Here is a 26298-nt window from a genome sequence, read left to right as displayed (position 1 = left end):
CTGAACAGTCAAGCTTTAAATCAAGGTCCCTTACGGTGCAAAAACATGGCACACAATTTTTTTTTTTGCTTTAAAAAAAAAAAACACACACACCACCAAATGACCCTGAGGCGATGACGTACATGTGGTTTTGATGATGTACAGAGAGTTGTAGCGAAGAGCGAGCTAAATTGATCACATCTTCAGGTCAGCGGGACTCCTGCTCCGTTTACTGGCCAGGTCATGCCTTTAGCTTTGTGGTTTAACCTCCTCTATCTTGCGTTTATGTTTGAGATGAACCAGTATCAGGATGAACAAATCAAATTCATTAGTTAGCCCACCAGACAAGGAAAACACACTAATGTACTGCTCATTCCCATGTTTCGATGCCCTGAATCCTTTATGAGCAGCTTAAAAAGTGGCCGCCAACGTAATAAGACAAGCTACACTAGTTAACGTCAACGCCTAACTACAAACTAAAAAGAAAAACATGAGCTCAAACAAACTTGGCAACATTTGGGACTTCAACAAAATGTCAGCAAAGGTTTAGCTACAACTTGTGTTCCATCCTCACACTGTACATAAAACTAGAGATCAGGGGTCACCAAACTTTTCTCTCTGGGGGCCACATTGTCGTTCCTGACCGTGATTGATGGGGGGGGGGGGGGGGGGGGGGGGGCAGGGCAGGGTCGGGTCAGCTAGAAACAGAATTGTATGACTCAGACAAATATGACCACCAGCAGGTCTCATTGTGTAGTAGAGATTACTAGCCTGGCACAGCCTCCCCCACTACTATATCCCCCACACTACTATATCCCCCACACTACTATATCCCCCACACTACTATATCCCCCACACTACTATATCCCCCACACTACTATATCCCCCACACTACTATATCCCCCACACTACTATATCCCCCACACTACTATATCCCCCACACTACTATATCCCCCACACTACTATATCCCCCACACTTGATTCCTGGCACATATTTGTTTATCTTTACTAGTGGTTTGCAAAAGTAGTAATCGAGTCTTCACACTTTGTTTTAATTTGAAATACCACAGATATTCCATTTATTTTCTTTCTAATGAAAATAACATCAAAGCTGTCAAGGTAAGAAACATCTGCCTAGTTGAGGTGATTGGCAAAGGTGAGTGGAAAATTATAAATTGTAGGTAAGCCTGTTGATATTAATAATTGTGTGCAGCACTTAATAAAGGTCAAATAAAATAGGCCTATAAAATACATACATTTAAAAAAAAAAAAAGTGAAATAACATGAGCAATAGATCACAGCAGTTGTGCTGTGTCCTGCACGTCATTGCTCTCATCCATGGCCAAAGCAAAAAACTCGAATTCTGACGTTCTCTCATTCAGCTGGTCATACATGTTGTCCCTCAAATCTTCGGTTCGCCTGGTCATAGTAGGTGCGGAGAGACTCACTGCGTTGAGCGCATCCTTGTCGGGACACACCTCCTCAGCCACAGCAAGCATGCACACTTTAACAAAGTCCCCATCAGTAAACGGCTTTCCATGGGTAGCTAGTAGGTGAGCTACCTTATAGCTAGCTCGGACAGCAGCCTGGTTGATCTGGGTTTGGCGAAGGAATACATTCTGTTGTGCAGCCAGTCCGCATTTCATCCTCCGAATCCTGTCTTCTCTTGCTTGCCCTCGCAAACTAGCATACTCTTTGTGGCGGGTTTCGTAGTGACGACGCAGATTATATTCTTTGAAAACCGGCACACTTTCTTTACATACAAGACAAACTGCACGGTCCTTACACTGAACGAAAAAATAATCGGTGGTCCACTGTTCTTTAAAAACTCTGCACTCTGTCAGCTTTTCGCTGACCGCTAGCCATTTTGCTGTCCTGAACACTGAGTTCTCTGCACATGCGCTGCCTGTGACTGCTTGATCGCGAGCATATGACAAAAAATTTGCAAAATATGAACATTTCATTTTATAACTAAAAGATCAATTTTAATTGATAAAACCAACAAAATACAAGATGCAGACATGTTATTACCGTATTGGCCCGAATGTAAGACGACCCCCCCTTTTCCAAGTTCATCTTTGGGGAAAAAGTTTTTTGAAGACCAAATGTTCATTCATATAAAGCGTATTTATTTCAAAACTCTGTTTAAAATTAGAGGCTTTTGTTTTTCACATTTAAACAGAGGTCATTTCCGTCTCATTTCCGTGTACACTTTTCATAGAAGTAAAAAAAAAAAAAAAAAAAAAAAAGGCTAAACTGCAGGCTACTAGACAAGCCAAATTAAAACATTTAAATTGCATTAATTCAACAAATTTGTCAGGTTTAGATTGAAAGTTCATAAACTTCAGAATGTCAATGCATAACTTCCCATAGCCTACGGGTATATGGAATAAATTTGCAGAACAGTGCAAATGCTTTAAACAATGCATTAAACAATACATTAAGGTTTACAATAATAAACAACTGAAACAATGGAAAGGGTAGTTTGCTAAATTACAGCTCCTCAGCACAGAGATCCTCAGCCTCGCTTTGCTCACTCTTGGGTGGGGTTTACATTAGACCGTATCAGCGGATCATCAGATTAACGTTTTTAAAAACGATTAGCGTGCACACAGCAACGCCAATACACGATTCGCGTGCACACAGCAACGCCAATACACGGATACGCTAATCACATGACTAATCCGGCACGCAAGTTGAGAAGTGCGTCAGTGCGGCTCAGCGCTTCCTCCTCAGCGGCTGCGCTCCAAATCACTCCGCCCTGAACAGCGAGTGCCCTCTGGAGGGTGCGCACTCCGGCCCTGCGCAGCTCACAGAGCGCACGAGTGAAGCGCACGAGCAGTGATTCGGGACTGAGCCGCTGTGCGCAAGTCACTTACCACTTGCAAGTGGAAGGATGGCAAGCCTAAAGACAAATCATAACTACACAATGGGCAGTATTTGCATCAGTATTTTCATACTTTTATACTCTTTAATGAAAGGTGATACAAGGCGGAAGTCAGCGCCATTTTTCAGCAGTCGCATCACATGACCAACGCCAGCGAATCAGGAAGGTGGATGTCACAGTGACGTTGTCCAATGACGCCAGCTAGAGCTCAGCACAGCGTATCCGCATATCTCAAAGTTTACACAGCACCGGATCAGACACGATCTGGATTGAATACGTGGACCCTGGCGGATTCCCGTTTCCCGGTGTTTTAATGTAAACGGACAGTGTATCCGCGAAGAAAATGAGACAGATACGGTCTAATGTAAACTTGGCCTCTGTCCTCACTTTCATGTTCCACCAGTCCCTCCCACACAACGTCATCCTCGCTTCCATGCAGTGCGTTTGATATACAGCATTTTTTAAACCCATGACTGATGCTCTCTGGTGAAATTGAATCCCATGCTTGGAGGATCCATTCACATAGCAGACGCACCGCAAGCTTTTGAATTTTCCCAGTCAGTGTTAAGGCCAATTTATGCTGACAACCCAGTCCTCGCAGATAGCGTCGCAGACAGTGTCTGCATAGCCCCCCCACCTTCGCAGACGCTCTGCGTGCACCTCCCAAAAATTGTGACCACCGCAGAAGCCTCACAGACAGCGTCGCAGACAAGAGGGCTCCGATTGGTCCACTCTACATCCGCTGTACACGCACTTCCGCTTCCCTACTTTCCCGGTTTGGTTTGTTTTCACGACCGCCATTTTTAAAAACACGAGCGAAGATGGAGCAGCATGAAGAGCGGTTGATTGAGGAAGTACATACATCTATACATCTCCAGTTCTAGTCATTATAAGTAACCGGAGGATAAACACTCCACTAACCACACCCACCAACTACTCCTAGCAACTTCGCGCCCCCTTGCGTTGTGCCGGTGAATAACATCGCGCACACCTATTACTCCCTGCGCAACGATAAATTACAACTGTCTGCGAAAAGCTATCTGTGAAAGCCTTGTCGCAAGAGCATGCAGAGGCCTTAAGTGCGTGGTTACCTGACAGGAGCCACTCTGTGTACCTCTTGCGAAGATTGTCCTTGAATGGCTTGTTGACGACAACATCCAAAACCTGCAGCTGGCTCGTCATCCCCCCCCGGAATGATCACGAGATCGCCATTCATTTTGCCCACTTCAGTTTTTACTGGCTCCGTCAGATGGCCACGGAAGGCATCCAGAACGAGCATGTTCCTCTTTTTCAAAAGCGCACCAGGTCGCCTGCCCTGTGAGGGACGGTGGCCGATTCAGTAATTTAAGTGTAAACACTCGTTGTAAAATAAGGCCTATTGTTTTTGGCGGCATTTTGTCTAGTCCGCGAATTTAAGATGACCCCCCTTTTTAAGAGCTATTTTTTACAACAAAAACACCGTCTTATATTCGAGCCAATGCGGTATTTGCCAAAAAGCAATTTAAAAAAAAATAGGCCATGACCACTTTTGGGGATTGCCTCATAGGGCCGGTTCAAGTGGTGGGGGGCAGAGGGGCGGCGGGCCGGAGTCGGCCTGCGGGCTGTAGTTTGATGACCCCTGCTATAGATGATCAAAACGTGCTACGTCATGAGCATCCACCATGGTGGTGGTTATACGAAGCAACTCGGACAGCAGCCGCTGAAAGCCTGTCTGTAAACAATGCTGAATTCTCTCAGTATTACCACGATTTGAACGATTGAGCAAAGATTCGATACAAAGAGAAGATAGATGCGTGGTTTTGACCCGTATTATTTAAAAAAAAAAAAAGTCAGACTTTTCTGAAGATAAGATGCTTCTACCAGCCATCGAGTACCCAGATATCGCATTCTAATCTGGTTCGGTTGCTGCAGAATCAAGTCCGACCTTGGACGAAACATAGCCCCTTTTCTGACTGGGTGCCCAGTCTGGATTGTTTCTACTGTATAATTGTGCTGGCACTCCTCAAAGTGAAATGGTAATACACGTGTTAAAATTATAACAGCGACCGAGTGAACCACGACAAGAGAACGCCCATTTTATAGCAAAATTCTAACACGAAATAAAATTCTTCCATGATACTATCGAGAAAGCTTTTGAATCTCACAGGAGATAAAATGATTACTGCAAACACGAGCTGTTTTGGTTTTTGCCTCGGTTAGATCAGCCTTGCCGATGTTCAGCCTTGCTCGTCTCCTCTCCGTAATAAACCTCGGAGTTTCCTCGCCCTCTTTCCGAATCACGGACTGAATCCTAAAAAATCAGAACGCGCCACGGACGAGTACTGTTGTGACCATAGAGATGAAAGTGGAGCAAAGAAAAAAAAAAATCCTGACATTTTTTTTTGGGGCATCCCCCAAAAAAAATTTTAATAACATGCAAAACCCTGCATTCTAGTGCATTTTAGTACTTATTTTCACTAAAACAAGGTATAACTTTTAAGCCTTTTTCTTTCCTGTACATTAATGATTAACATGTCAAAAATATCAAATTTAATTCCCCTAGTTAACGAGTAATTTTCAGGAGTGCATTTAGAAAACACGGTGATTTTCCTGGCTACACAGTTCATTACTTTGGGAAGAAGAAGAAAAAAAAAAAAAAAAAAGTTGAAGGTAAACTCAACAAAATCCCAAAACAGTACTGTTAAAAAATAAAAGGTCTGTTAGGCTACATTCACACTACAGGCTGAAGTGACTCAAATCCGATCTTTTCGCCCATATGTGACCTGTATCCGATCTTTTATTGACAATATGAACGACACAGATCCGATTTTTTCAAATCCGACCCAGGCCGTTTGGATATGTGGTCCTAATTCCGATTCCTATCCGCTCTTTTCATATGCGACTTCAGTCTGAACCGCCAGGTCGCATTCATCCGACTTACACGTCATCAACAAGCCACAAACGTCACTATTCTGCGCTGAAGTAGGCGGCGGGTCTCTCAAAAAAGTTACAACAACATGGCGCATAATCACGGGCGCAGATAGAAGGGGGGACTCGTCCCACCCAGATTTAAATTCACCTCGCTCGGTCCCCCCCACTTATAGGGAGGAAAAAACGCCTATGCTGTCTTTCTTTGCATAAGGCAAACCTCACGGAAAAATCAAAAGACTAATTACCATTCGGTTTATTGAGGTGCACAGCAGTGTATACATAGTTGCAACAACTCACATAAAACAAAACAAAGACTGATATTCGGTTGGTTGAGCTGCGCAGACTGCACAGGTTGCGAGCTCGAGCTTGGTTGCTATGGTTACTAACAACAAGTTTGACAGGCATATCGGGGTTTGGGGTTGGTTTGCTGGCAGCTTTGTCCCCCCCCCCAGTTTTTTGTCCCTCCCAGTTCAAAAAACGTATCTGCGCCCCTGCGCATGACATCAATGCGAGGGGCGCTTCGGGCTGTGAAGGTTCTGAATCTTCTCAATGGAAGGACGCAGAGGTTAGGGAGCTGATTTCCATTTGGGGGGATGCAGCTATTCAAGCTAGATTGGATGAGTCATACCGCAACCGGGCGGTTTTACTTCCGTAAACACTGGCCATGCTCACTGCGTGTGACGTCGTCGTATCCTGCAATGCGCATGCGGAACACTTTTAGGTCGCTTTTTGTTCATACTGAGGATCACATACAAGTCGCATATATTTGTTAATGTGAACGACCTCACAAAAAAATCGGATTTCACAAAAAAATCGGAATTGAGCATTAAGCCTTGCAGTGTGAACGTAGCGTTAGAGTTTCTAAAGCTTTCAGGTTTCAATGTCGGGGACGTTGAGCCTCGTTTATCAATCTTTTAGTAGAGTCATGCGTTTGCATAAGCTAAAGTGAACTAAACATTTCCAATTCATATTTATGCGAGTCGAAGCCAATTGTTTACATTAGCTCGTATTGTCTGTAAATTTAAACACACCAATGAAGACCAAACTTCTCATGTAAATCAGGGGCGTAGCTCGGATTTTTCAGGGGTGGGTGTGTGTGTATATATATATATATATATATATATCTCAATCACACACTGACTGGCAGCCTGAGTACATTACGTAACAAAAAATAAATTAACATTGCTAGTTTTAAGTAGCTTAGAAACCGGCTCTTCCATTATTGCTGTTTCTTCCACGTTTTCTTGATGTGTTCTAGAAACGGCACTAAAACTTAGCTTTGAAGCCACAAAATGCAACTTTGATGGAAAAAACATATAATAAATTGCTTCCCTCTCTTCACATCGAAAGAAGGAGGAAAGTTTTGCTTGTTTTGACATGGTGAATTAACATGAGGAAATACTTCGCAACTTAATTCGCAACTTAAAAGACTGCAGCTACACTGGCAGCTTGAACATGCTTTCTAGTGCGATTGTGTTGCGCAGAACGGTGTCAGTCCTGCACGCCTTCGGCGCGCGCGCCTAACAAGCTCCGGCACGCGCACCGTTAAAGAACACCCGTCTTTAATCAATGAACTATGTTCGGGCGATTTAAGGACCACGCCCATGCAAGGACGATGCGAAGTATTATGCTGCGTCTAGGAACGCGAAAAATCCAAAAAATAAAAATTTCTCCGTTCGGAAAACCGGAGATTTTCAAGAGTTTTGTCAAATATCTGGATTTCCAGGTAAATCCGGAAGACCACAATATGACCACAACCATATACAGCAAAGATATGGCAGAGCTAAAAGAACGCTAAAAGCAGTGAAAAAACAAAGCGAGTTGCACACGCATGACTGTTTTGTATGGAAAGTCACTTGACCCCGCATTTGTACGTATATCCATCAACATGGCCGACATCCTGGTTTCTATATTGCTTTGACGTCACTTGCAAGTCAAGGGTAAAGCTATGGTCACACTGCAGCTCACAATGGGTTTGTGAATACCTGGCGATTGGGGGGGGGGGGGGGGGGGGGGACTGGTCGCATCACCACCAATCGTGCAATGCACAGCGAATGTTCTCCAAGCTTCACAAGTTGTTTTTTGGTGCATCTCTGCCTCGTGAGTGGCCAAAAACACCATGAAAAAAAAAGTTTCAATGCATGCACTGAAATTTGGTGGCAAAGTTTTCATCAGCAAACACTCAGGAGATGGGTTTGGGAATAGTTGCCGAAGTTCGGGGAAGCATCCCCCCCACACACACCCACACCCCTGAGCTCAGCCTTTGTCTGATTGAGAGACAGAAGCTACGGTAATTAAACAGAAAAAATATCCCACTTAGAAATACATCTGTGCCAGGATTTGAACCGACATTGCAAAATGTGTTCCTTTCCTGGACAGTGCTCTAAACTGCTCAGCCATGGAGGATTACAGCACAAACTGAGGTTATCATCTTGCATGGCATTCATATAGTCAGTACACAGTGGCGCCACACCGCCATTATGGAAGAGCTTCCTGAGGCTGGCACGCCAATTACATTCTTTTTTTTTTTTTTTAAAGATTTTTTTTGGGCTTTTTGCACCTTTATTGGATAGGACAGTGTAGAGACAGGAAATGAGCGGGAGAGAGAGACGGGAAGGGATCGCGAAATGACCTCGGGCCGGAATCGAACCCGGGTCGCCCGCATTCATGGTATGGCGCCTTAACCACCTGAGCCACGACGCCCCCTCCAATTACATTCTTAAACGCGCTCGAACACAGACCGGTGCCTCGATAGGCTTCAGCCAACGGCCGAGCCAAGAAGCACCTCATTTTTCATTCATAACCCACTGCAAAGCATCACGAGCTCTAGTGTGACCGTCAGCCCAGAAATTAAACTTGGGGTCGCCTTCTCAGCAATGAGCTCCTTCCCTTGCAGGGCTCGACATTAACGGTTGTCGGCTTGTCCGGGACAAGTGATCCTTTATGTCGGACAAGTTCATCGTCTCGGTTACTTGTCCGATTGGACAAGTGCCAAAATACGCTGATATTCGGGTTACGTATCAAATTTATCAGTTTATTCACATGATTTCCGAAGCATCTCACTCGACATATTTTGATGAATCGCCGGATGTTTCTCTTCGGAAAGAGTGATGTGCGCATGCGCAATATTCCGCTTGCGAAACTGGCCAATACCGCTTCGTGTATTTGAGCTGAAAAGTAAACGGTCGTTTACCAGACCCTCCAGGATTTCGCGATGTTGCGATTTGCAGCTTCAACACAAATCCAACCAATCCCCGTGAAATCAGGGCGGTGTTGCAATTATATCCAGTCACCGCAACTTTCCCGCAAATTTGGCCAATCGTTGGCGTTGTCTTGGTGACGTTGACAAACTACCTTCCGCCTTACTTCCGTGTTTCCGTTCAAGAGAAGCAGCATGTGCAAGTCAGTGTTTATGTAGGCTTAAATTTTGTTACTGAAAGTGTGTTATGTTTACAGTGAAGGACTGTGTGCACTTTACATTTTTTTTTTTTACTTAATACAAGAAATTAATGGATGCCAACATTTTTGCCAAAATGGTATTTTATTTTCCATTGTTTAGGCAGCTTCAGCATCATACTGTGAGTTTCTGTTCAAATTGTTTTTTTTCTTCTATGAAGCCTGAGCCATTTATTTTATTAGTTTATAATTATTGTTTAATTTAGTCTTCAGGAGAGACTGCCTGCACACAGTATTAGTATTAATAGTTTTGTTTCTTACATGAAAGCTGAGGCATTTATATTATATTTTAAGGTAACGTCATGTTGTGCTGTGAGGTTCTCTGCACTTTAACTTTTGAACCAACAGGTGCATTTGGATAAGTAAAGCCTATTTTTCTGCATTTTTGTAGTCCTGGTAATCTTTTATATTGGTAAAGTTGTTTATAGGACCATTTCTCAGTGTCTTTGTTTTAATCAAGTTTTTCAGTAATAACTTAATATTTAACATATCAATTTTAATCGCAAAAAGAGAAAATCGCAACTTTCACTTCCTCCCACAATGTAATCGCAACAAAAACCTAAAAAACACCGCAACTTTCATCGCAACCATTAAAATACCATACAGGAGCCACACTGAATAATTAAACAATTAATCAGTGGAGGATATATATTCAAAGTTAATAATTTAAAAATGAAAATATATATAATTTTAATTTTCTGGTTTTCAATTTCTCATAAATAAATTCATGATTGATGGAGTCCAATTTTTTCTGCAGTGAACAGATTTTTGTGTTAAAGTAATTCTGGTGAAATTAGTTTATTACAAATAGTTTATTTGTGGGTTTTTTCCTCAAGTTTTTCTTCGGACAAGTCAACTTCACATTCGGACAAGTAAATTTCCCTTCAACTTGCCCGACAGGACAAGTGGTTTCAAAAGTTAATGTAGAGCCCTGCCTTGTTCACCATAAACCACATAACGCCTCGATCAACATGGGCAGTGCAGCATCAAGTTTAAACAGCACTGCGGACACAAAAAAAAAAAAAAATCCCTTATCGAAGCCGACTTCCCAACCTGGCCACTGTGAATGAAAACTCAGTCTGGACGCAACCCCTGCTTGTCCCAGGAGTCCTGGCGGCTGAAACGTCCACCTCCGAGTCCAAAAGATAGAAACGAGAATGGATTGAAAAACAGACACCGCCAACCTTAGGGACCTTCTTGATGGAAACGAGTGTAAACGAGACCGTCAATGATGGCGTAACTCACTCCGGTTCCGTCTAGTCCAGAAGGAACGCTCTAAAGTGGGCCACCTTGTGCAATAAATGTTGCAAGCTACATACAGAAGCGATATCCACCCTAGGAATACCGACCCATTTGCCAGAAAGAATCCAAAACAGCGAGGAATTGACCAAGAAGAAGCGATTTTTGTTGAACTGCTCACTCATTAAGGTTTAATTAGTCCATAACTTCATTAATAACTGTAATTAAGCAAATCTGGGTAGAAGTTCTATGCACCCTAGGTACCCCTACCTTGATGGCAGGAAGAATCAAAATCAGTGAAGAACTGAGGGAGAAGTGATGTGTGGAAACTGCTCGTTAGGAATTGATTAAATTACTCCATATCTTCATTATTAATTGCAATTATGCAAATTTGGATAGAAGCCATCAATATGCACCCCAGGCAGACCTATCTTCCTGACAAAAAGAAAAAAAAAATCAGCGAAGCACAGAGAGAAGCAGCGATTTTCACAAAATGTGGAGGAAGCCGGACAAGACATGCTGGGATAAACTCATCGCCTGTCAGCTAGAAGTGCTCATAAGAAATTACGTGAACGGGACAGCAAGATTATCTTTCAAAATAAGCTGATTAGTATTTCTGGATCTTGAATATGTTTAAAAACGTTCCCTCCTGTCCTGCTGATAGGAGCATGTGCTGGAATCCACTGTAGTCTTGGATATACAGCTATCAAGGGTTAATAACTGGACTCGAGCTAAATAAAAGTGGAAATCGACGCTGCTGAAGTGTCGGAGAGCCTGATCACTTCTGACCACATACAAACCTGCATGTCAGCTCATCAGGTTTCACTGCCTCTCCCCGTGCTTCGAGGACAGCGGTATGAAAAAGAGGAAGTTGCAAAGCAAAGATGAGCGAATGTCGGACGGAGAAAACGAACGAGATGAGAAGAGTGACGACTCGAAAGCTACGGCTGAAACATTCCACACTTCAGCACGCTGTAAAAAGTAAAGTGAGCGGCCTTCGACATCACTGACAAAGCACGAGTTGCCATGGCTGCATGCTGTCCGTGTGTGTGAGACAGAGAGAGAAAGTCAGTCCATATGGAAGCAGCAAGCACGCACTTTGAGCCCTGTGCAGAACACTGAACGCTGAGCTCTTCCACTGAACAGCACGCAGTCAGCTGAACAGCCGCGCTCTTGATTTGCCGCCAAACAGCCAGGAACAGAGCAGACTTTTGACCCTCAGTGCTCAAAGCTCAGCTCTGCACTGCACAGCTTGAGGCAGCAGGGCTGGGAATTTGGGCTCCGTGCCCAAACTAAAACATTCTCATGTCAGGCCTGGATATTATATTTCTGTCGAGAGGAGGAAGCTATGGGTTTGGAAGAAAAGAAAAATAAAGTTCGTCCGTTTGGGAACGGTCATATGCTACGGTTACAATTTATTACAAAACCTCCAACGGTGATAAAGCTTGTGGAAAAAGTGCGGTTTGCTATCGTCGCTTTGCGCCTCATTTCTCGAAAACCTCTTCCTGAACTACAATAAATTCAGCGCGAATGAAAATGTCTTGCCATGCTTCTACAGATCCACATCTTTTTCTGTCGGGCTGAATGAGATTACGACATATAATTGAATCTAAAACTGAAAACAATGGAGGAGTTGGAAATAATCCGACCTGTACTGCACTCAAAACAATACCGCAGCACATTATTTCATGTTGTACTTCACTTTTTTTTTTCCAAAATCACTTCAATTTTTGCAACACGTTTTAAAAAAAAAAAAAAAAAAGTTGGGACGGTAACGCATTTACCACTTTATAACGTTCCTGTTCCTTCTCACAACACTTAAGATATTTCGAGACCGAAGACACCAAGTGATGAAGTGTTTCAGGTGTTATTTTGTTCCATTTTTCCTGCAAACAGGTCTTAAGGTGTGCAACAGTATGGGGTCGTCACTGTTGTGGGCATTTTCCGTTTCAAAATTCACCACACATTCACTATAGAGATCTTGCAGTCACGTGACCGGAAAGTACACAGACGCCATCTTGTCGGGCAACACCACCACTGAATACTGCTGCACTCGTGTACAGAATGGATCAATTTCAACCGACGGACTACACGGCTCATTTTTCTAATGAACAGATAACTAGATATATGTCTAAAATAAACGACCTACAGATTAGTGACCCTTATGGCTTTCCGGACGGAGTTTTCACGACCGTGTCAGTGGATATGGAACTGCCAGCGGAATACCCAGACGTGTATAATTACCTCATCAACTTTCCCCTCGCTGTCCAGTGGTGAAGCACTGCGTGCTTATAAATCTCTGGACAGTTATCTTTACAGAAATTCAGGATTTGTCAGCGACTCAGATGTGGCATCTTGTAAACAAGAAAATCCTCATTGGACGGGTAAGTCACTTAAATATTACTAGTACTGCACTGACCAGCCGATTATAGAATAGAATAAGGTAATTCCAGCTGTAATTCCAAATCGTCCATTTTGTTTACCATGGATCTGGCGTTGGAGAGATAGAGGCATAGCAGTGGAGGTTTGAGTGGCTGTTTTCTGAGCTTAGTCAACAGGCCGGTTCTGCCTGCAGCCTCGCTTTTGCTTCCGCTCCCGACGCCGCCTCCTTCGCTTTGCTTCCGATAACAATCCACGGAGATCCCGCTGGTCTCGCTATCTCGTCCGGAACGTTGTGCATGCGATGGAAATCGCTACAAACCGTTATTTTCTGCTGGAAACCCATGTCCAGTAAGTCCATACGGTTGTAGTGGATATTGAAGTCCGGTACAGACGAACAACACGCAAAAATAGACACAAAAAACAAAAAACGTGCACAGGTAGGGAGAGCTTGTAGCCGCAGCCGTTGTAGTAGAATTGTATATTAGTAGGGTTTTCCAGAAGAAAAGGCAGAAGCAGAAGGCGGAAATATGGCGTTTGACCGACAAGATGGCGTCTGTCACAATCTGGATCGGCTGTGACGTCACATGCAAGTGCTCCATTGGGGACACACCCTCTTCTTCCACAGCTACGCCTTTGTAACGTGTGCAGAATGTGGTTTTGCACTGTCTAGTTGAAATCTCCCTGGAAAAGATGTCGTCTTGAAGGCAGCATGTGCTGCTCCAAAATCTCTGTACTTTTCTGCACTAATGCGCCATCACAAAGTGTAAGTTACCTTTGCCAAGGGCGCTGACAACACCATACCAGGACACACCCTGGCTTTTGGACTTGGTCCTGGTAACAGTCTGGATGGTGCTTTTATTTGGTCCGGAACACATGCAGTTCATTTCTTACAAAAAAAGACCTGGAATACTGATTCATCTGACCACAATACACGTTTCCACGATGTGATGGTCCATCCCAGACGCCTCTGAGCGCAGAGAAGTCGACGGCGCTTCTGGACAATTAACAATGCTTCCTTTTTGCCCATTCAAGTTTTAACTGCCATTTGTGCACATAACTCTGTATCGTACAGCTTGACAAAGATTTGCCAAAGTAATCCCGAGCCCATGTGGCGATATCAACTGGAGATGAACGACTGGTCTTGATGCAGTGCCGTCTGAGGGATTTAACATTAAGGGTGTTCAGCTTAGGCCTGCGCCCTTTGCCTTTACGTTCTGAAACTCCTCCCGATTTCTTAAATCGTTTAATGATGCTCAACGTAGAGGGTGAAATATCCAAATCCCTTCCAATCCTTCTCTGAAGAACACTGTTTTTAAACATTTCAATAATTTTCTTACGCATTCATTGACGAACCGGAGAGCCTCGGTCCGTCTTTGCTCCTCAAAGACTAGAACTGTCCCCGAACTCGCTCACATTCACGACCCCCTACTCACTACCTAAGGAATTCTATATCGAGGACTATATAGTGAACTCATTGGTAAAAATGACAACACTTTCAGACACTACTCCGCCGCGTTTACGTTATTACTGTCGCACAATTAAAACGTGCCAGATCAGTGGGCTGGTGGGTTTTCAAAAATAATAAATACACGTGTATTTGTGTGATAAATCCATATTATACTGAGCGTATTTCCCACATTAATAAATACAAAGTACTTTGTGTCCGCTGCAGCTTTCAGTTCTTTTAAATCAACGTTGAATACTCTTTGCTACTGCTTTTGATTCATTCCTCGCTCTGTACTGTAACTTTTATTCTTGTATTGTATCTGTCTTGTTCCATTTTAGCTTTTCTATTTTTAATTGTACCTGAACGTCTGTTTATAACGCGTTTCTTCCTCCGTCCATTCACTCCAACACACTTTCTTTCAGCGTGACCACAATGCATGATGGTATACATTGCCTGGTTAGTGACCGTTGGATGTACACGACTTTTCACGATGAATTGTGGGATACTATAAGTGCACTATATAGGGTATAATAATTCTCACTATACATTTGGACAGCACTCACTATCTACAGCGGTCTCAAAAGTAGCCGGTCACCGGCGGCAAATCACCGGCTATGGCTTGTTATGCCGCCGGCTATTGTCAGTCGAGTCACAAAATTTAATATTAAATATTTCTGACAGCAAAAAAAGTTGTGAACGTAAATTACATCCACTATGTCATGTATGTCCGTTGCCGCGTCAACTGTGTTTACATCCTCGACACGAGTGCAGCCATTACTGCCCTGTGTTGCCAGATTGCGCGTTTTCCCGCCCAATTTGGGTGGTTTTAAGTGCATTTTGGCAGGTTTTGAACATATTTTGGGCTGTAAAACGTCAGCAGTATCTGGCAACATATATTTTTTTTTTACTTAATACAAGAAATTAATGGATGCCAACGTTTTTGCCAAAATGGTATTTTATTTTCCATTGTTTAGGCAGCTTCAGCATCATACTGTGAGATTCTGTTCAAATTGTTTTTTTCTTCTATGAAGCCTGAGCCATTTATTTTATTAGTTTATAATTATTGTTTAATTTAGTCTTCAGGAGAGACTGCCTGCACACAGTACTAGTATTAGGTTTTTTTTTCTTACATGAAAGCTGAGGCATTTATATTATATTTTAAGGTAACTTCATGTTGTGCTGTGAGGTTCTCTGCACTTTAACTTTTGAACCCACAGGTGCATTTGGATAAGTAAAGCCGATTTTTCTGCATTTTTGTAGTCCTGGTAATCTTTTATATTGGTAAAGTTGTTTATAGGACCATTTCTCAGTGTCTGTTTTTTTAATCAATAGTTTTTCAGTAATAACTTAATATTTAACATATCACTCAATTTTAAAACAACCCCTGCGCCTCCCCCATAGTCTCCAAAATTTCTGTGGGAAACACTGGCATGCGTAACAACGCTAATCAAGCTTAAGCTAGACGACCCGCCTCAAATACCCGTCCCGGGTAAATGTTATCCCAATTTTAGATGGCCTGTTCCAAACCATCCTGCCCCATGAAAAATTCGTACTTGCATACCCTGCTATTCTCCCAAACTTTGAAGCCCCTGTAACTAGTTGAGGGATTTCGGACAGCGCACAGGCCTTTCCTGGATACAGATTTTATACCAAATCACGATTACAATCAGCTGTTGGCATCACCCGTTTCAATTCGCATCATTATTTTACCTCATTACTAACCCCAAATTGCCTCGTCCCAACTTTTTTTCAGAACGTTTTGCAGGTCTGAAATGCAGGAATTGATTTATATTAACAAATGAAATGAAGTTGACCAACAAAACATGAAAGATCATGCGTTCATTTTGTCTGTAATGAAATACAAGTCCATTTACGAATCACTGTTTTTTTATTTGCATTTTCCATACCATCCCAACTTTTATATCATAAACTGCTCCAACTCTAGAAGAGACACACTCACACTCTCGTCTGACTCATCTGAAGACCTTTACCAGTCCAGCCTAATGGCTGTTATTTTCAATATATAATGTACAGTCATGCATTTTAAATGTTACTGACAAACTGATGATTGTCCTTAGACTGCCAATATAAATGCATTTCTCACAACCAAGTTTTTTTTTTTTTAAACAGCAGAGGGACACAAAGAAATCCTCTTTCCTGCATTGTTTTTAATCATCAGCCACTTTCAGAGACGGAATAACCAACAATCAGGTGGTGCAGTGCGGCATGATACAGCAAGCTGTTCGTCATTTTGAATGTTGTCCAATAAAAGCATGCTTGAAAATCTACTCCTCTGTTGTTTAATTTTTTTAGTAGTTGATCTCTGAAACAAGCTACAGGTAGTTCCTGTTATCACTTACTTTAAACTGAAACCGCAAATTCTTCTATCCTGAAGATTTCGTTACACTCATCTTTGACTGTTCAAAAGTCTCCACCGACACTGGAAACTCCTCCGAAAAATATTCAACAATCATCTCCTCACAGAAAACTTCATTCCCATCTCATTATCTCTAGCCGCTTTATCCTGTTCTACAGGGTCGCAGGCAAGCTGGAGCCTATCCCAGCTGACTACGGGCGAAAGGCGGGGTACACCCTGGACAAGTCGCCAGGTCATCACAGGGCTGACACATAGACACAGACAACCATTCACACTCACATTCACACCTACGCTCAATTTAGAGTCACCAGTTAACCTAACCTGCATGTCTTTGGACTGTGGGGGAAACCGGAGCACCCGGAGGAAACCCACGCGGACACGGGGAGAACATGCAAACTCCGCACAGAAAGGCCCTCACCGGCCACGGGGCTCGAACCCGGACCTTCTTGCTGTGAGGTGACAGCGCTAACCACTACACCACCGTGCCGCCACAGAAAACTTCACATTAACAATTGCACGTGGTGTTGAATTTGTTCGTGTAGCGCAGCCGATGGGTGTTGCTACAGAAACAATAAGGAACAATGCACTAGCCCTTATATAAACCTGTGGCGTTCGGTCCGCGCGGCCGTCGCAGAAAACCGACGTTACAGAAAATTAAATCAACGCCTCATGACCAATCGGAATCGAGAACAGGACCGAGCTGAAAACGGCGGGGTCGTAATCAGAAGGGTTCAAATCGAGTTCGAGCAACAGGGTCAAGGCACAGTGGAAGGGAAAACGTCCAGATTTGCGATGCCTGCTGGCATCAGTCATGTGAACTGGTCCACACAAACAGCAAACAACCAACAATAAACAACCAACAAGCACCACTTGCAGGAAATCTCTACCCAAAGCTCGAGCTCATGTAAACAAGACGCGTCCAGATAGCACTGCTGGAAATGTATTCAGAGTATAAACGTATCCGGATACTTTGGGTGGACAAAAATATTTCATCATGAGACTTGACACGACACACGGCTGTGTTGTGAAAAACTGATTTCAATAATATCCACATCAATAAATCATAACACTGAGAAGGAGAAAGACTGCAATGTGTGTCATTACGCTTCAATATTTCATCTCAAATCATTTAAAACGCTAATCAACTGCAATCTCTCAGGAAAGGGAGATCAAATTGATCAGTTTCAATTCTTACAGTCATGTTTCCCAAATCTGCAGTATACTTAAACATTTTTCATGATACCACTCGAGGATTTAATTTTCCTTTACAAACACCACATTTCAAAAAGAGGTAATAAAAAAGTACTCTATACACATACTCTATTACTAGGCTATCAGCTCATATACCGTGAGTAGAGAAAAACCAAATGGCAGCGCGTGTTGCTGAACCAACCGAGGATGAAATAAAAACTCGACTCGAAAACAAAACCCCAAAAAATACACACAAATAAAAAAAAATATATATATATATAAAGTGATTCCACGCTTATGGGTACTGAAATGGGGACATGAACTTATTCACCTAAAACCATTTCTTTTTTCACCATCAGGTCACAAAACATGTAATCTTTAATGAATGATATGTTAAAAGATAACTAATTTTCTGAGATGTAATAAAAACATATTTATATGCCAAAGTCAAGCCTATGAGTTCCAAAATGATGTCTGTTACATTACTTCTGTTACGATTGTCCATCTCGCGTCTGTTACAAATTAATTACAATCTAGCTATATACCATGTTCATCTTATTGAAAGAATGTGTATGTTTATTCTACTACACATGTTTATTAATTATATTTGCTAAAACATCACCTTCCTATGTTTCAAAAAGTAATTCTACATTGTTAAAATTGAGAATATATATGTCCACAACACTTCTGTTTCATTCTGACTTTGGCATATAAATATGTTTTTATTACATCTCAGAAAATTAAAGTTATCTTTTAACATATCATTCATTAAAGATTACATGTTTTGTGACCTGATGGTAAAAAAAGAAATGTTTTTAGGTGAATTTTTAAAAATAAAGTTCATGTCCCCATTTCAGTACCCATAAGCGTGGAATCACTCACATACACACACACACACATATATATACATATATATATATATATATATATATATATATATATATACATATATATATATATATATATATATATATATATATATATATATATATATATATAGAATAAAAGTATTTAGTCAGAACATTTTTTTTTTATTATTACCATTTTTCACAAATTGCTCCCGTCATTTCACCAGTTTGTTTACATTCTTCATCTTTAAGCATTAAAATTTGTTCAATTTTTTTTTTAGACTGCTTCAAAAGCTCAAAGAAGTTTGTAAAGTTCCAAAACTGAAATGTCAAAGGAATAATTAAATGTCTAAAGCTATTCTATACCTTGGCATGGCAGCAAGATGGCACTTTCTACAAAAAAGAGACACTAACGTCAATTTGCGCAGCCATCGATAGGTTTTTAAAGTCGTCCGCCTAAGCGGAAATGATTTTGTCGGACATTTCGTGTCAAGTTTGTATTTATCAAATTGGCAAAAAATCAAAGTACAAATGATCCGTTTCTTAAAATCCAGTTAACGTGGATAGAATAAAACAGTTATTCCACTCAATCTCATCGTACATGGCTTATAGCGGACTCAGTGCTACGTGCCTCGTCGGCTATCAGCTCATGTACGACTCGATTTCGTGGAATAACTTCGATACTGTGCGCTAGCTGTTACAAACTGGGACGTCTGGTCACCATATCCTATAGATCTGAAACAGTAAGAGATAGAGAATGACACTTGGTAAGGACAAGTTGCACCCGGACACCCTGAACGAACAAAAAAAAAAAAAAAAAAAAAACCCCGCCCTGTTTTTCATGAACCATTCCGGATCAGTGATCCAGATCAGCACCAAAAGTCATAGCAACGTAATTCAGCCCAGAGGTATTCTTCATGTGAAATTTGGTTGAAATGATTGGTTGAAAACTGATGGAGAAATAGCATCCTAAAAAATGTTCGAACAATAAGAATAAGTAGAAAGATCCTGCGGGAGAGTAACAATTTGCGCCAGTGCTGCTAGCACAAATTAATTATTTAGCAAAGATAGCGAGTATTACTGCATATAAATGCAATCCAAATTCAAGAGTCCTACCAGTGACATTCACGTTCATTGTGATGCATTTAATCATAATCTCCGTATCACATCATAACAGCACTAAAGCCTGAATCAGAATAAAAAAAAAGACACTAATATTACACTTCTCACGCTCTCTTCAACCCAAAGACAGGCACGTTATTACTACTACGGAAACTATTCCTCCTCAACAATGACTAAAAAGGCAACTAAATACTTCTTTATTCCAGGACACCAGTACAGTTCTCAACAAAGCAGAAGACTCGAGCAGTTAACGCAGACAAAACGAAAGGAATCTGGTAAGAAAGCTTGAGCTTGTCGACCAGCATCTTTGATATCAACGTCAGTGAGGATTGATTTCATTACATGTTCAAGAAGGTGCATTGGGGGGGGAGAAAAGAAGGAGGTGATGAACATCAGATGAAGCAAATTGCTCATAACGTGATATGAACGATTCGTGATTCTCTGAAGAAGCTCGGCCACAGCTTAGGCACTTCCTGCAAAAGGGTTTTCACAATTATTTAGGCATGAAGAGCGCTGACGTTGCAGTTCCCCCCCATTTCTGCTGATGCTCATGTTGCATCACATTTGTGAGTCTTGTTGTGGTTGAGGATGGAAAAAGAGAAGATCTGACTTGAGCACTTTGGGGATAAAAGCTCCAGCTTTGGGATACATTAGCGTCGAAATAAATAAATAAAGAAATAAATAAAGCAGCATTTAGTCCTTAATATTGATATTTCTACTCATCCGTATGCGTTCTGCTTGCATAGGAGAATCACAACGATGAGGGGTTGTTTTGTTTTTTTAATTGAAGATGATTCAGAAAGAAAAATATGTGCTGGTTCAACATGGAGGATTTGATTTGAGCTCAGCACTTTGGGATTCATGGGATAAGTCTGATCTGAATCAGCTTTTAAAAAATAAATAAAATCACTAAAAAAGCCTAAATGGTGATATTTCTGCCGATTTGTACATATTCTGCTTGCATAAGAGAATCACAACTGAGAGTTTTGTTGAGTTTGAGGATGAATAAGCGAGGGAGAAAACGTGCTGGCTCAACACCAGAGTTCAAGATTTAATCTCATCTAAACTATAATCTGAGCACTTGAAAATCAATTTGTATATTTATCATATTTCAATAAATTGGCCCCAGTATAGATATTTCTTCGATATTTCAACACCAGGGAGATTTAATCTAATCCAAGCACTTGGAAATAAAAATTATAATCATCATCATATGATAAATTTGCCCGAATATAGATATTCCTGCCAATTTGTACGCACTCTGCTTGCATAAGAGAATCACAACTGTGAGTTTTGTTGAGGTTGATGAATAAGTGAGGTACAAAAAGGACTGGTTCAACACCAGGGTTCACGATTTAATCATCTGAGCTGAGCACTTGGAAATAAACTGGCATATTTAGCATAATTTCAAGACATTTGCGCCAATGAGATGCTTTTGCTGATTTGTACAGATTCCGCTTGCATAAGAGAATCGCAGTTGCGAGTATTGTTGAGGACGAGGATGAATAAAAGTAAAACGTGCATCGGGTTTCAGGATTTGAATTCAGCACTCTGGGATCCACGGGATACGTCTGACCTAAATCAGCTTTTAAAAAAAGAAAAGCCTAAATGGAGATATTTCTGCTGATTTGTATGCATTCTGCTTGTGTAAAAGAATCATAATTACAAGGGTTTTTTTTTTTAGGAGGTCGAGGACGAATAAGTGAGGGAGAAAAAGTGCCGGTTCAATACGAGGGCTCGAGATTTAACCTAATCTCACCTGAGCCGAGCACTTGGAAATAAATTTGCATATTTATTATAATAATTCAATAAATTAGCCCAAATACAGATTTCTCTGCCCATCTGTATGCATTCTGCTTGCCTCAGAGAATCACAATGATGGGTCAGGGTGGGGTTTTTTTTGCTGGAGTTGAGGATGAATAAGAAAGAAAAATGTGCTGGTTCAACATCAGGTTGGAGGATTTGATTCGAGCTCAGCACTTTAGGATCCACAGAATAAGTCTGATCTAAATCAGCTTCAAGGAGAACTGAAGGCAAATTTTATCATCAAAATTCTATTTCTCTCTTATTAAATATCGGAATGCATTTTTGATCGCTATTTTGTCACTGCTATAGCAAGTTATGAGTGTTTGAAATATGCTCCAATATACCAGTCCATATGTCAAAGCAACGGCTGTAAACGAGATTCGTCGAGACCTGTGCGAGACATCGTAGGACGGAAGTAAAGCGTACAGCGGAAATCAAAGCGACCGACATCTGCCAACTTTGTCAAAAGACGTGTGCGCCCTCTTTCGAATGCTGATGTAAATCAAGCCGGAAGTTCTGTTAGTTCTGATACCAATCAATAAAGTTTGAAAAAAAGTAGACAGCATTTAAACTCGTTTTTGTGCAATATTTTGTTTGGAAAACAGTTTTCAAAAAGGTCAGCACTGACACCTGGCTGACGCTTCTTCACGTTTCGAAGTCTCGTACGAGCCTCGTGAAGATCGCACGGATAAGCGACGCCTGCCGTGGCCCAAACAAACTAAATTCAACATGGCTAAAAACCGAACAGGCCGAGAAGTATGAAATTTAATTGCAAATACGAGTCACGATACAAGGTTACTAAAACGTCATTGAATAACACGTTAAGAAATAAAGCAAGTTTAAAAATGACTTCAGCTCTCCTTTAATAAAAGAGTAAATTTAAAAAAAAGGTCTAAACGGAGCTCTTTGATGATTTGTACGCATTCTGCTTGCGTTACAGAATCACAGTTGCGAGTTTTGTTGAGGACGAGGAATTTAGACTACGTTCAGACTGCACCCTGAAACTACCCATATCCGATTTTTTTGCCCATATGCGACCTGTATCCGATTTGTTATTGACAATCTGAACGACACAGATCCGATTTTTTTCACATGCGACCCAGGCTGCTTGGATATGTGGTCCTAATTCCGATGCATATCCGTTATTTTCACATGCGACTGCAGTCTGACCGGACAGGTCGCATTCATGCGACCTACACGTCATCAACGAGACAAACGTCACTATTCTGCGTTGGCTAATCCCGCCTCTTTGGTGGAAAACAGCAACGTTTGTACAGTTTTCAGAATTTAAATAGACTTTTATAGAATTGATCAAGCTAATGGTGGATTTGGTAGGGACCTGGATGTTAAATCATCCTGGATTACAAGATAAGATTGTTCTGGAAATTTCCAGTAATTTGACACCTTCGGTCTCATTAGTCTGCTGCCCACATTAATCAGATTATTGTGCGAGTTCCGCCGCCGCCACAAAAACCACATCGCCAGGTCTCGCCTCATCTCCATGCTTTACTTGCAAACTTGAGTGCGCTTTTTTTTTGTTTTACGTATTACGTAGATGTGCTTATTACGTGTCAATTTGCGCATACGGGACACTTTTGGGTCGTTTTCCGTTCATATTGGAGATCGCATACAAGTCTCATAATTGGCAACGTGAACGGCCTAACAAAAAAATCGGATTTCACAACAAATCGGATATGGGTCGTTTCAGGTTGCAGTCTGAACGTAGTGCAAGTGCAGCAGGTTTGAGGATCTGGGCTCAGAAGCGTGATGATTAGGATGAGTTTATTTTGTAAACAAATGTACAAAATACAAGTATAGTGCACATTAAAATACATGGATAGCACAATAAAGTGGAAACACTTATCTCCATTGTGGTCCAAGTACATCAAGTGGCACCAAAAAAAAAAGGGGAGGGGGGTAAATAAGAAAAAAGAAAGAACAACTTTATTCATCACATACTTGTGAAATTCCTCTCTGCAGTTAATCCATCTGAAGCAGTGAACACACACACACACACACACACACACACACACACACAGCAGTGGGCAGCCATGCTCACAGCGCCCAGGGAGCAGTTGGGCTTTAGGTGCCTCGCTCAAGGCCGTCCCATATTAACCTAACCGCATGTCTTTGGACTGAGAGGGAAACCGGCGCAAACCCACACAGTACATGCAAACTCCACACAGAAAGGGCCCCGAACCCAAAACCTTCTTGCTCTAAGGTGACCGTGCTAACCACAAACAAAGTAGTGGGAGGAAATAAATAAAATGAATGAATAAAAATGAAGTACATGACATGGGATAAAGTCTGGCTCAAATTAGCTTCCCAAAAATAAATAAATAAAATCAGAAACACTTTAATTGCCAGGTATGTGGACACGCACGAGGAATCTGACTCCGGTTCACTTAGCTCTCATAGTACAAAACAGAGGAAAAAAAAAAAAAAAAAGTGTATACACAAAACAAACAAACAACAAAAATAGGTGCATAGTGCAAATCAATCCAGCTAAGTCAAGTATGGAATAGTTAAATAAATATAAAGTATACAGTGTGCACAGAATGACGGTATAAGTGTTCAGATATTTTACAAGTGATATTACTGATACATGAATCTGGATTTTAGCTGTTCATCACAGAAAAGGATTTCCCTTTTGGTGCAATATGGTGCATAGTGCAAAGATGAATAGTAAATTTAAATAAATATAAGTATACAGTGAGCACAATGACAGTATGAGTGTGCAGATATTTTGCAAGTGATATTACTGATATACGAATCTGGATTTTAGCTGTTCATCACATGACATGGGATAAAGTCTGGCTCAAATCAGCTTCTCATCTCAAGCCGCTTTATCCTGTTCTACAGGGTCGCAGGCAAGCTGGAGCCTATCCCAGCTGACTACGGGCGAAAGGCGGGGTACACCCTGGACAAGTCGCCAGGTCATCACAGGGCTGACACAGACAACCATTCACACTCACGGTCAATTTAGAGTCACCAGTTAACCTAACCTGCATGTCTTTGGACTGTCGGGGAAACCGGAGCACCCGGAGGAAACCCACGCAGACACCATGCAAACTCCAAACAGAAAGGCCCTCGCCGGCCACGGGGCTCGAACCCGGACCTTCTTGCTGTGAGGCGACAGCGCTAACCACTACACCACCCTGCCGCCCTCAAATTAGCTTCCCAAAAATAAACAAACAGACAGACAGACAGATTAAATAGATAGGATATAAAAAACTTGGGTTGGTTTTGTTTGGGGGTTTTTTTTTTGGTAGCCCATCCCACAAATAAAGCTGAAGGTAGGTTTTTGGGGGGTTTTTTTCAGGGTGCAACACCAACACTGAAGAATGCAAGTCTAACACTAATGATGTGTTTGGGTGGAAAAGACAGACAGACAAAAACAGAAATGTCCCAAAGTTGTCTCAAAATAGCACAGCACTTCTGTTGACAAGTAAACAAGACTAAACACACCCAAGGCAGGTTTGAGGTAATGAATGTCACAGCTATGTCGGATTTGAGCAGAATTTTCTCGAAACACAGTCTTGTTGTTGCTGCTGCTATTATTATTATTATTAGAAAGCAGCCATTTGCATTTGTGCGGTTTGTATCCAGAAACCCAAACGCATTTGATTAAAACTGAGATTTTTTTTTTTCCTTTTCCTCCCTTGTACTTACATAACGGCGCAACTTTTTTTCCGGTGGAGACTTTCTGAGCCAGCCCGAGCACACCACATCCCCTCCACTCATCTTCCAGCCGCCTTTCTGCTCCTTTTCTCTGGAGGAAATAAACAGAAAGCCGTCTGTAAGGACGCGCTCAGCACTGCAACACTGTAACACTGGCATTAACATGAGGAGGTAAATGTTACACTGAAGCGACATGAAAGGGAGCCTCACACTCTCTCTCTCTCTCTCCACCAAACTCAGCCTAGAAATCCTTTTCTTTCTCTCAAAACGAGGGGGGGGGACCCTTATTTCAGTCAAAATGCAGCCACAAAGCGTCTAAACAAACATAAATGAATGTTATCCGTGTATACTGGAGCTTGGTTGAAGTTTACACACTTGAAAAGTGGATATAATCCGGTGTGGTTTTTCTCCTCAGAGTCGTCCTTCCTTTCCCAGGCTTTGGACTTGTCACACGCCAAGTTCTTCGACGCAAACACACTCGTTCGTGGTGTTTGTTTGTTTGCTTGTTTTAAACCAAAACCAAATATCTCCAACGCATTTTTCCCCACATGGTGTCTTGTCTTGTCTTTTCTTTTCCCTCCGGAGCTTTCCGAGCTCCACGACGCTCTTTTCCGACGAATTGTCCCACTTTGCTTTCCTCCAGTTTCTCTCAGTGACTGACGACGCGCAAACGACGAGACTTTTCCCTCAAAAACTCAACCTCCCTCCTTCTGCCTACCCTGTGGTGGAGGAGGACAGGGAGACGCCGAGCAAGAAAAAAAAAAGCCCAAGGCGAAAAGGATTCTGGGAAATCGAGTCAACAGGTGCCGCCCTGACGGATTGAGTTTGTCTGTCCAATCCTGTTGAAGATCCCGGTCAACAAATCCCGCCCACTTTGAACCAAAAGCACCCCACATCATTTTCATTCAAACTGGGATATGAAACCAGAGTCTGGTGCATTCCTGAACTTCTTGACAGCCAAGCTCAGGATTAA

The 26298-nt window shown here is 41.9% G+C and overlaps 1 protein-coding gene across 3 annotated transcripts in view; it reads right to left on the bottom strand.

Moving 5' to 3' along the window:
• gab1 (GRB2-associated binding protein 1) overlaps positions 1 to 26058 on the bottom strand; it is a 214543-nt gene extending 188485 nt beyond the window's left edge. Inside the window, exons 1-2 of one of the 3 annotated variants that reach the window (XM_060926527.1) lie at positions 25701 to 26058; positions 25317 to 25416 (exon numbers count right to left, since the gene is read on the bottom strand). In XM_060926527.1, coding sequence (XP_060782510.1) covers positions 25317 to 25388 — 72 coding nt within the window. In that variant the 5' untranslated portion in view covers positions 25389 to 25416; positions 25701 to 26058. Of the gene's footprint in view, positions 1 to 25316; positions 25417 to 25535 lie in introns of all 3 variants that reach the window. The other 2 variants (XM_060926526.1, XM_060926525.1) reach the window with 2 other exon arrangements.
• Between the last annotated feature and the right edge of the window lie 240 nt (positions 26059 to 26298).

Source organism: Neoarius graeffei, chromosome 7, assembly GCF_027579695.1.
Source record: "Neoarius graeffei isolate fNeoGra1 chromosome 7, fNeoGra1.pri, whole genome shotgun sequence".
Taxonomy (NCBI): Eukaryota; Metazoa; Chordata; class Actinopteri; order Siluriformes; family Ariidae; genus Neoarius; species Neoarius graeffei.
Note: the sequence above shows the minus strand (reverse complement) of the source record. Positions and strands in the feature narration are given on the sequence as shown.